The sequence below is a fragment of the Dipteris shenzhenensis genome, chromosome 30, assembly GCF_047967505.1.
Source record: "Dipteris shenzhenensis isolate YYH24624 ecotype China chromosome 30, Dip_SZ_1.0, whole genome shotgun sequence".
NCBI classification, from domain to species: domain Eukaryota; kingdom Viridiplantae; phylum Streptophyta; class Polypodiopsida; order Gleicheniales; family Dipteridaceae; genus Dipteris; species Dipteris shenzhenensis.
The window spans coordinates 16557001-16569597 of NC_141625.1; the positions used below are offsets into that span (position 1 = coordinate 16557001).

At 43.3% G+C, this 12597-nt stretch overlaps 1 protein-coding gene across 1 annotated transcript; it reads right to left on the reverse strand.

The window, feature by feature from the left end:
- Positions 1-9347: 9347 nt before the first annotated feature.
- LOC147881778 (uncharacterized) lies at positions 9348-9993 on the reverse strand. Its single transcript, XM_087401253.1, has 2 exons — positions 9748-9993; positions 9348-9660 (listed from the first exon to the last, which is right to left on the reverse strand). The coding sequence occupies exons 1-2, from the start codon at positions 9967-9969 to the stop codon at positions 9409-9411; spliced, it is 474 nt and encodes a 157-aa protein (XP_087257379.1). The 5' UTR covers positions 9970-9993; the 3' UTR covers positions 9348-9408.
- Positions 9994-12597: the final 2604 nt, after the last annotated feature.

A 12597-nucleotide genomic window follows, 5' to 3' on the forward strand; every position in this document is an offset into this window, starting at 1 on the left:
TGTAGTGTCCTCTAGTAGTGGTTCACATACTTCACCATGGACAGAGGCAGATTGAGATAAGGAGAATCTCCTCAAAGCAATGCAGATAGTGGTATGCAAGTATCACGAAAAGGAAAAGAGGAAGTAGATCAGCCCATGGTTGATGTGAATGCAGGTCACTCTTATGTGGATGGTGAATCCAGTGGCTCAGAATGGAGCCTTGATGATGAGTTGGGTATTCCTTCTGTTGGTACATCTAGAGTAAGGAAGACAAGGGATGTTTTGAGAGCACCTTGTAGTGAGCCTATTTTGTGCAGGTCTACCAGAGTTAAGTATTTTGTGGATAGGCTGAAATATGATGGATTTACAGCCATTCACTATGCCTATATGGTCAAAGTGATACACGAACCAGAACCCACTTCTTTTAAGCAAGCCATGGGAAAAGAAAAATGGGAGAAAGCCATGGATGAAGAAATGGATGCCTTGGAAGCAAATGCTACATGGGAATTGGTGCCTTTGCCTAAAGACAAGAATGCAGTTGGCTGCAAGTGGGTTTATAAGGTGAAGCACAATGCAGGTGGTTCTGTGAGCAGATCTAAGGCAAGATTAGTTGTCAAGGGCTATGCACAGACATATGGCATTGTTTATGAAGAAAGATTCAGTTCGGTTGCAAGGATGGCAACTATAAGAGTAGTCATTGCTATGGCTACATCAAAGGGATGGTCTTTATATCAGATGGATGTAAAGAATGCCTTCTTGCATGGTGATTTGCAAGAAGAGGTTTATATGGAGCAGCCACGAGCTTATGTGCATGCTGTTCTCATCCTGAGTTTGTTTGCAGGTTGAAGAAAGCCTTGTATGGCTTGAAGCAAGCACCCAAAGCATGGTGTGACAAGATAGGACAATATCTTGTCACTATTGGCTTTTAGATTTCCAAGGCAGATTTCTCACTTTATGTGAGAAAAACAGAGAAAGGCATTATGCTGCTTGTCATTTACGTTGATGATTTGATCATCACAAGTGATAGTAATAAAGATATCCTTCATGTGAAAATGCTATTGAAGCAAAAGTTTGAGATGAAGGATTTGGGAGAGCTGCGTTATTTCTTGGCCATTGAGGTGATTAGATCCACAAGTGGGATATGACTCTTACAGAGGCAGTATGGATTGGACATGCTGTCCAAATATGGGATGATAGGCTGTAAGCCTATTTCAGTTCCTTTGGAGCAGAATGTGAAGCTGAGCGCAGATGCAGGTGAGCTTCTGGAAGACCCTACTATGTACAGACGCATAGTAGGAAGTTTGACTTGTATGACCATTACCAGGCTAGATTTGAGCTATGCTATTGGATTGGTAAGTCAGTTTATGCAGGCTCCAAGGAAACTGCATTCGGATGCAGCTAGATGCATACTCAGGTATGTGAAGTCCACATTGCAGTATGGACTATTTTATGAGGCTAGGGTTCAGATACAGTTGCATGGATACGCTGATGCTGATTGGGCTGGTAGTATTTCTGATAGACGATCTACCAGTGGATATGTGTTCTCTTTTGGGAGTGCTGTAGTCACTTGGAGTAGCAAGAAACAGCCTACAGTTGCCTTGTCGAGTACAGAGGCTGAGTACAAGGGTGCAGTAATGGCTGCATGTGAGGTAGCTTGGTTGCATAAGCTACTTTATGATATGCCTCAGTCTACAAATGGGCCAGTTGTCATTTATTGTGACAGCATGAGTAGTATACACTTGGCAAATAACCTAGTCTATCATGCTAGAACAAAGCACATTGAGGTGCATTATCACTATGTGTGAGAGAAGGCTTTACTAGGTCTTATTGATCTAGTTTATGTCAGCACAGAGGATCAGGTAGCTGACATATTCACGAAGGCATTGGGCACAGAGAAGCTGCGCAAGTTCAGAGACGTGCTTGGTGTGCAAGAATTGGGATTGAGCTCGAGGGGGAGTGTTGAGATATCGAGCTCCAGTCATGATATGCCAGGGTGACCGTTGTGCATTTATGTCACCGACTTGTTAGCTGAAGATGCGGTTGGTACACCGCCCATGAATAACAGCTGGATGACAGCTATCCTTATGTACTCTAGTTTGTGGCTCAGTTAGTATGCCACCTTAGTTAGCTGAGTTTGGTTTGAGACCCACATATAGGGTTCTTCTATTTCTTTATACTAGAGGTTTTTTAGGCTTTCACAACTAAGAAGAGGAAAATTGTTTTCAGCCTCCACCTTTGTGTGTATTCCCCCATTGTGTGTGTGAGAAAGCCGCAAGTGAGACTTCTTCCTTCTCTCCCACTATCTTCACAGTGTGTGTGTGTGTGAAAGGGGGGGTGGCATAGAAAGGATGGGTGGTGGTGGAGAAGGGGGGGGCAGGGGGGTGGAGGGGGGGTTAGAGAGGGGTGGTGGGAGGGGGGAGGGGTGGGTATGTGGGATGGGGGGTAGTGGACGAAGGGGGGGGGGGTGTGTGGAAATGGGGGTGATGGAGGGGCTTGAGAGGGGGGGTGATGGAAAAAAAAGGGGGGAGGGGTGGTGGAGGGCTGGTGGAGGGGGAGGGGGTGGTGGGGGTGGTGGAGGGGGAGGGGAGTATGTGGTGAAAGGGGGTGGTGGAGGAGGTGCAGAGGGGGATTGATAGATAAAAAAGGAGGATAGAGGGGAAGGGGGTGAAAAAAAAAGGGGGTGAAAAAAAAAGGTGGTGGAGGGGGAGCGGGGGTGAAGGGGGGATGGGGGGGGGGGTTGACAAAATAAATGGGGTGGGTGGAGAGGGGACAATGGATGGGGAGGGTGTGGTGGTGGTGGTGGAGGGAGGGGTTGGTGGTGGAGAGGGGGGTGGATGGAAAACTTGATGAAATTTGAAAGGGAGGGGGTGATGATCACCTACAACACTCTCTCAAATCTCTGTTGATGTAACGAGATTGTTGAGGGTGAATATGGGCAGTGGGTGGATGGTTAGGTTAGCAAAGCAAGAAGGGCTCAAAGCAAACTCGACAACGAGGATGAGCAATAGGATGGCATTCAATGGAGGGGGAGGAGGGTCTTGCATAGGGTTCAAAATTTGGAAGAGGATGGAGGCTAAATGTGGAAGAAGAAGAATGAGGGGTGGAGAGGGTTTTTATAGGAATGGAGGTGGGAGGGGTTTAGGGTTAGGATCAAACCATCTTAGAACTTTCTGGTCCCCATAACTTTTCATGGTTACCTCAGATTGCTTTTCTATAAAAAGGATAAATGACCAAAATTTTGATTTCTAAAAATTGGTGTCCATTATATGTCCTACTATTCCAAGGTTTCTGCTTGGGATTCTTATTTTTGGCTAGAGTTGTATTTGGTTTTTACTCTCCTAGCCCTTGAGAGATATGTCCATGATAGTTTGTGGTTGTTTTTTCACTTAAGATGCTAGTATCCCTGACAACAGTGCCAAATGTTTATTCTATCCCATGGCTTCCAGAGGATGAGGAGGCTGTTGTGCAGGGTTTTGAGGCTTTTTGTCTCCTACATATATATCAATGTTGTCCTTTGTAGTAAGTATAAGTGTAGCCTAGGACCTCAAGTCATATTCTGCTAAGAGACATAGGCTCAAGTGTGCGAAGCAAACTTTGTGCATGATTGTGTGAAAGGAACGTTCATCAACATGGCTAGGGTAATGAAGGCTTTTGCCTCCATTGGGGGTTTTAAGGTTTAGAAAGAGTTTCAGGGTTCATAAGGGATTAAGGGTTAGAAAGAGGCTTTATTATCTTTGTGCCAACATGGACTTAGGTAGAACAGAATGTGTGTGTAGAGTAGCGGCAAAGCTCCGCTTGTACTTGCATAAGGCTAGAAAAAATCCCTCTTAGAAATCCAACTTGCATGTTCTACATGCAAGTTCTACATACGATTCCTACATGCAACTCCTACATGCAATTCTACATGCAACTCCTACATTCAAGTCCTACATGTGAGTTCTACATGCGAGTTCTACATGCAACTCCTACATGCAACTCCTACATGCGAGTTCTACATGCAAGTTCTACATACAATTCCTACATGCAACTCCTACATGCGAGTTCTACATGCAACTCCTACATGCAACTCCTACATGCAAGTTCTATATGCGAGTTCTACATGCGAGTTCTACATGCAACTCCTACATGCGAGTTCTACATGCAAGTTCTACATGCAACTCTTACATGTGAGTTCTACATGCGAGTTCTACATGCAACTCCTGCATGCCACTCCTACATGCAACTTCTATATGCAAGTTCTACATGTAGAGAGATAATGTCTTACAATTCCTACATGTTCAACTTGTATAAATACCCCAGAATGGAATGAAGCCCACACTCTTTGGGGCATTGTGTTGAGTTCTACTTTGGTATTCCAAGCAATTGTCTCAATGTCCATGCTTCCTTGCACTCCACGGCCAAAATCATGTCCTAACCTTGCAACTCCTCCTCCCCTCTCCTCCAACCTTACAACCCATCCCTCTCCCTCTCCTCCTCCCTCCTCCTCCTCCCTTCTCCTCCCTCTTCCTCCTCCTCCCTCCTCCTCCACTTCCTCCCTTCTGCTCCTCCCTCCTCCTCCTCCTCCTCCTCCTCCCTCCTCTCTCTTCTTTCCCCCATGCTCATACACCTTCTTCCTCTCCCACTTCTATGCTCCCCTAAACCCTTAGTTCCTCAACCCTTAATCTCCATGATCTACAAGGGAGATGAGTTCTCCACCATGTACTCTACCCTTAACCTTGGAACCTCTTCTAAACTCTGGAACCTCCTTATAAACCTTGGAGCCTCCTTCTAAACCTTGGACCTCCTTCTAAAACTTGGAACCTCCTTCTAAACCTTGGAACCCCTTCTAGACCTTGGAACCTCCTTCTAAACCTTGGACCTCATTCTAAACCTTGGAACCTCTTCTAAACCCTGGAACCTCCTTTTAAACTCTGGAACCTCCTTTTAACCCTTAAACTCCTCCTAAAACTGCAACCCCCAATGAAGACGAAAGCCTTCATTACCTCAACCATGGCGATACACGTCCCTTTTACACATGCATGCACTATGTTTCCTTAGCACACTTAAGCCTACGTCTTGTTGGAGGTGCAAATCTCTCATGGACAAAGGGGATAAGAAGAAGGAGAAAGGGTTGAATTATCCCACATACAAAGGTGTGTGGAAGATGAAGGGACATAAATAGTCCAAGTTGCCCCTCCTATCTTCAATTCCCCCAAGCTTGCCTTTTGTGGAGGTTGGAGGGCTGGCTAGGCAAGGGTGCCTTATGGCAGGGGTGGGGACCTGCCATACACACATGCCAGAGCCTCCGTAGTGGCCATGAAGGTTGTGCACTTCCGTGAGGTGCTAGCGGTCTTGGCGGGGGGCACGCTAGGCACATGCTCTTGGATTCTAACATGGTATCAGAGCCCGGGTCTGATCCCCGGCCACCTCTCTCCATGATCGATTGGAGGGGGGTGTTGGAGGTGCAAATCTCTCATGGACAAAGGGGATAAGAAGAAGGAGAAAGGGTTGAATTATCCCACATACAAAGGTGTGTGGAAGATGAAGGGACATAAATAGTCCAAGTTGCCCCTCCTATCTTCAATTCCCCCAAGCTTGCCTTTTGTGGAGGTTGGAGGGCTGGCTAGGCAAGGGTGCCTTATGGCAGGGGTGGGGACCTGCCATACACACATGCCAGAGCCTCCGTAGTGGCCATGAAGGTTGTGCACTTCCGTGAGGTGCTAGCGGTCTTGGCGGGGGGCACGCTAGGCACATGCTCTTGGATTCTAACACGTCTTTCACTGAAACACGACTCGAGGTCTTCAGTTGCACGTATACTACAAATGACAACCCCGATATATTTGTAGGTGACAAAAAGCCTTGGAACCTTTTATACTGAGAATACCCTGGTTTTCCTACGAAAGTTGTAGGAAAGAGCCAACATTTGGCATCGTTTCCAGGGAGACTAGCGTCTCAAGTATCAAGTTATTTTTGAATAAGTTTTTACAGGTGTTCTTGGATGGTTCGTGCATCCATTCAAACAAACAAGACCACTACAAATGGCTTGAAGCAGTACTAATCAAATGCAGGGAGTATGGCATCACCCTAAATCCAACAAAATGCTAGTTCATGGTCACCCATGGGGTTGTTTTGGGACACATGGTCTCTCAACATGGGATTGCAACTGACATGGATAAAATCAAAATCATCATGGAATTGCCTCCTCCTACAAATTCCAAAGGTGTACAGGTCTTTATGGGACATGCCGGCTATTATCGAAGATTTATATTGCAGCATGCCATGATAGCTCAACCACTTTACAAATTATTAATGTAATTCTTATGGACCAAAGAGTGTGACCAAGACTTTGAGCTTTTAAAGTGGCACCTAATCATAGCATCCATCCTTATATCTCCTAATTGGGATATTGATTTTCATGTTCATACTGTGATGGATCCAAGTATGCAATTGGAAGTGTGCTTTGTCAACCTGGTGAACATAAGAAAGACTATCCATTCTACTTTGCCAGTCGACAACTCAATGATGCAGAGGTCCAACTATACCACCACAGAAAGAGAAGCCCTAGCAATGGTGTATAGTGTAAGGAAATTTTGGCACTATCTACTGGTGAATGATTTTGCCTTCTACACTGACCATCAAGCTTTACTTTATCTTGTGAACCGTTCGTCTACAACAGGAAGAATAACCAGATGACTCCTCTTGCTTCAAGAATTCAACTTCAAAATAGTGGTCCACAAAGGTGCTCAACACTACATTGCCAATCACATGTCTTGTGTCAAGTCGGGAGAAGAAGCCACTAGAGTAGAAGACGACTTACCAGATGCCACACTATTTCAAATAGATGTTGTTTCAGAGTGGTGTGGAGATATCATTGGGTACTTGATGGCAGAAAGACCACCCCGTGAAATGAAAGCCAGAAAATTGATTCTAAAGGCTGCACCCTATTAACTTATTGCAAGACAACTATATAAGATGGGCAAGGACCAGATATTAAGAAGATGTGTAATGCCTCATGAGACCATGCCAATCTTAAGTGAAGTCCATGAAGGCATTGCAGGAGGACACTTCCAAGGGGAAGCCATAGCAAGAAAAGCTCTCCTTGTAGGCTACTGGTGGCCAACACTATGGGCAGATATGTAAAAGGCTATGATGTATGCCAACAGACTACTAAACCACAACACAATGACTTCAATCCCCTAACAATAGTTGTTGCACAAAAACCATTTGAAAAATGGGGGATTGACTATGTGGGTCCCATACATCCAGCAACAAAAGGAACACATGTACGCTACATCATTGTGGCCACTGATTACTTTACAAAATGGGATGAAGCTAAAGCAGTCAGAAAGGCAGATGCTAGAAGCACAGCAAGATTCTTATACGAAAATGTGATCACCCGATTTGGATGCTCCATTGAAATTGTGTCGGATAGAGGCACACATTTTGTCAATGAGGTAATCCAAGAACTCTTATCTGGCTTCATGGTAATCCATAGAAAAAGCACACCCTACTACCCCCAAGGGAATGGACAGGCCGAATCCACCAACAAAATAATATGCATCATCCTCACCAAGGTAGTAGAACCACAACATTCTAATTGGGTGGAGAAAATAAATGCAACCTTATGGGCATACAGAACCACACTCAAGGTTAGTACAAGGAACACACCTTTTCAATTGGTGTATGGCCTTGAAGTTGTGGTCCCACTAGAATTTGTAATACCAAGTCTACGCATAGAAGTCTAGGAATGCATGGGAGACCATGAATCCTTGAAAGGAAGACTCTATCAATTGGAGAAGCATACGGAAACAAGATAGTCGCCTACCATGCCATGACAACAGCAAAACGCAGAAGAAAGGCATGGTTTGACAGAAATCTTAAAGCTAAAGACATCAAGGAAGGCGACTTAGTCCTGTTATACAATGCCAAAGTACACAAGGGGAAACTAAAGTATCTAGGTCAAGGGCTATACCGAGTACAAAAGATGATTGGAGCTGTACTGCTAGAAACATTGGATGGAGTCCAATTCAACACAACAATAAATGGGAGCCGACTAAAGTGCTACTACTTCAACACGCAAGCCATCCCCAACAAAAACAAAGATTTGGGAAACCAAGTCTTCCTTACTTAGGATTAGATTGTATCACAAGCACTCACTAGCATATGCACATTTTTGCACATATAGTTTGCACTAGATGGTTACACGCACACTCACTGGCATATGCACGTATTAGGGATGATTGAGTCTTAGTTTCCCTATCAAATCCCACAAATAAGCATATAGTTAGACTTATCACGTGCACTCACACGATTTTGCATAGGCACATAATAGATTGCATCAATAATAGTATCACACACTTTTATTCCATACTCTCAAAGCATGCAATGAATTCACAAGCAGGACAAGAAGCTATGCCAAAACTCAAGATGAATTGGCAAAAGAGTCTGTAGCCTCAGTAACGAGACCCTCGCCAAACATGACAGCCATCTCCTACATGCAAAAATATCAAACTTGCATACAAACTTATCTCTACAAGCTCAATGATATAGGTGCAATCGCAACCAACATCTTTGCAAGATAGCAAGAAATGCTAGCCTCAACAATGAGACCCCCGCCAAACCTCTTCCCAAGAAGATTTGATGGCAGAGTCTGCAACCTCAGCAACGAGATTCCCTTTGAAGATTTAGAGTGTAAGACTGATTTAGAGTGTAAGAGAGGTAAGGTAGAGGAGAGATCATATTAGGATGAAAGGCAAGGGGATTTTGGACCAACCAATAAAGAAACACATACCTTGTCTCAGGATATCCTAGGTTAGGAGTACTTTAAAGATTTGTGGAAGTGCACTACCAATCAATATTCATGGAGGCTTTGCATCCTTAAATAACTACTTTGAGATTATAAGTGTGGACATGTCAATAATTTTGCTTCAATTAGGTCAATTGACAAGATATATTATGACAGATTTAGGTTACCATTGAGAGAATGCATATATATGACTGAAACTTTCATTGCATTGAGAAATTAAAATACTTTAAATTACAAAATGATTTTTGAAAGGGGAGATGTACTTATTTCATCCAATGCATCAAAGGTCCATGTATACATGTATGCAATGCCCACCCTATGAAATCAACCCAATGGAATCAACCCAATGGTTTTCAAGCATGTAAAGTAATAATTAGGCATCCATATGGCTAATATCTGACACCAAACGAGATTGTTTGACCTTGCCTTTAAAATGGAGAGAATGAGGCTAAGCTGCCAGCAGCCCAAACAACATGCATTCTGGAATGTAAGATACCAAGAGGGGAATGTGAAGGTTCGGTACTCACATTCCTAATTGCTGTAAAAGGAAAAACGAATTACATCAATTTGACAAATTGAAAACTATAAGAATTCCACATTTATGTAAGTTCTTGAGTTTGGTACTCGGATTTGCTCTTCCTTTCTCATGGCTGGCAGTTGCAGCATCCCCAAAGGACGTAGAAAAGGAGGAGAATAATCAGGACCACGAACAACGGCTTCGAGGAGCCAATATCGTCCAATTCCGTTTCTTCCTTGGCGCCCTCTACAAAGCCCACAGCATGATTGTTGCTCCGAACTCTGCCTTCTTCTTTCTTCTGTAGTTTTACAAGTTCGCTTGAGTCGTCGTGGGTTATAATATTGCTTGCAGCCGATAACTCTCGACATCGGTGTCCAGCCTGCGTCAAAACGTTTTGTTAGTTTGTGTTTGCGTCAGGAGACAGCTCTGTCGCTATGCCTCAACACTTAAGCTGACTATTGCAAACCTTATTTGGAATCAAACGACTACATGTCTCCCGCCCACAATTCTTCTCCCCAACTCGTGGCCGTGAATCTGAACTTGGATGGTGGAAGACGGCCTCTTCGTGATAGACAATGTACCCTGACTCATTGCTCGTACCTTCGACGCCGCCAATTATGGTGACGTAGATCAGCAAGATAAGAAGCAGAATTAGGAAGGCGATGTGAAACCATATAGACCGCTTCATGCGGAACCACGCGCTCACGATGCCTGTTACCGAGACTGCCAAAAGCAACGTGCCTACTGCAATCTGCTGTACTTCTGTAAAGTATTCGCAGCCCGGATCGTGCTTTGCAATCGAAACCGTGCCTGTCAACAAAATGGCGATGGAAAGTATCAATCCGAAGATATTTAGAAGGGCAATCGTGAAACCTGACCGGGCAGCTGGACGGGCAAGCGATCTAAAACCAGCCATGCTAGTGTGTACTTCAGCACTAGTTTGTTTAGCTTACCCAGGAAATAAAGAAGGAGCAGCCTCGGGGAAATGTAGTTGCTGAGGAATGGAGGCGATGTGGACGGAACGGATCTACAATGGCGTACTAGCTGCCCCATGGGAGCTGTTGGATGTAATCGACAATCAAAGCTTCCGCAATATTAAATTAAGGAGGAGTGAATTCTACAATTGTGCATGGTAATATACTAGAGCTTACAGGAGCAAGATAGGAACATGCAAACGCAAAGCTTCCGCGTTGAAGTACTCAAAGCTCACGGGAGCAAGATCATGTAATTTTTACGTGTCATGTAGCAATTTTTCCTGCTTTTCTCATCCCAAACGTAACTCAAGCTTACACTGAATCGGATCATGTCATGTTTTAGCCTTCTCGCATCTCCATAGGTTTTGTTTGTATCCCAAACCTTCCCTTTGAGATCGCTTGCCAAATTGCAAAGACCAACTGAAAAAAGACCGCAACCCTTGTTTCTCTCTTTGAGCCCTTGCTGAGCTCGGTAGATGCCGCATTTCCCCACTCTGATCTCCTTCAGCTCATCCTAAATCTTCCAAAAGAAATCCTGGCACGCTTGATCCGAACGACATCTAAAGACCAGGTGGGTGGAGAGAGAATCGTGGGAACATAACTTCGAAGGTCTTAATGGAGTGTTCACATAATTGCGCATTCCCATTGGCAATTATAGAGTCTAGTTAACTTGATCATGAATCTTTCAAAATCTTGGTAAAATTGCTTGTAAATTTACTCCCCAAAAAGAGCTACTTCAAGCACTTAAGGAGTTAAATTACACGTGAGCAGCACTTTAAGGAAGATTCTTGTTGAAAAGAATTCATGATCAAGATCGACTTGGAAATATACTTGTTTGAAAGCGCTTGGAAATAAGAATCCATTGTGACTTTAGCTTTAAAGAGCACACTTTTAGTTGATGAAAAAAACCCCAAAAGTCATTAGGGGAAATAAGGACTAAAAAATGGGAATAAGCATGGGTTAGAATGAGGAGGCTCAAGTAGTAAAAGAATGGAGGGTTTCTTTCTCCTCCTCATTGGTGGATAGAAATGGTTTGCTCTCCTAGTAAAGGGGTGTTTAACCCTTAGGTGACCTCATGACATGGTTGGATCACATGTGAGCCAATGGTTAAAAACTGTTTAGGTTCATGTGGCTGGTATCCCTAATGATGGGTGGTGGGGCTGGTAGCCAGGAATGTGCAATCGACAAGGAGCACTCATCATTGGATAAGATCTACCATGGTGATGATTGTTTAATGCCCTTGAGCCATCTTGGCATTTGTACTCAGATTTCTTGGACCGTTAGATCGACACTATAGATGTAATGGGTGAAAAAAAGTGCTTTATGTGAGCCATTAGATGAGGAGCTTAATCTATGGTTGAAAGCATGTACTACTCATGGAAGTTTAGATCAACATCTTGATAAATGGTGATGCGCTTAAGCCCTTACCTATTGAGAATCAAGTTTTGTAACATTCACTAGAGTGCTAAAATGGTGAGTGGAAGTCACATGGCTCTAGCAGTAACACACATGGGCACATGGGTCTCATAAGAAGGCTCACAAGGAACATGTCCATTGTACATGTGGTCTTGGATACAAACAACTGTGTGAATGCTGTACGGCTTATACCATCTTGGTAGAACTCTTGGCTCTATTAGAAAGGAGCCCAATAAATATTTTGTAGACTAATTAAAATGGGCCTAACCTTTGTATAGCTAAGGTCTCACTTGCTCTCTCTTCCTTTGCTTATGTTCTACATTTCTCTTGTCCCTTATTCTGAATGAGTTTTCATGCTAGAGGCTCTTAATTTGTAATACTTATGTCATGTTTTTTCTAATACAAAAGCTATTTTTATGAAATTAAAGAATCCTATCCAATGCTAAGTTAATCTCTTTTGGGCTTGGGCAGCTCTCTACTTGAAAACCCTATATATCATGCTTATAATTCGTGGGGGATTATGAAAATACCTTATCTTTAAATTGTAGCTTGGGTTTAAATGACATCCTTTTCTATAAAAGCTTATAATTTTTTTGTAATACCTCAATCAAAAAACACTTTTTTAAGTATAATATTGTACAGCAATGTGAATTTTTGCTATTAAAAAACCCCTTCTATTGAGCCCATGCACTATAGTTACATATGAGGAGTGATCAACCTAATATTTTGGGTCTCTTTTTAACAATGTTCATTTCATTATCTAATATTCAATTCTTATAAGTTGGTATGCCATTGCAAAGAATATGAGAGAGTGCTCAAGACCATGAAAAGAGAGCAAAATATATTTTATGCATATGCACACTCACACTACTTGACAAGCAGTTGCATCTATAGTAAAACTTAGAGAGACAAATACATCCCACAAT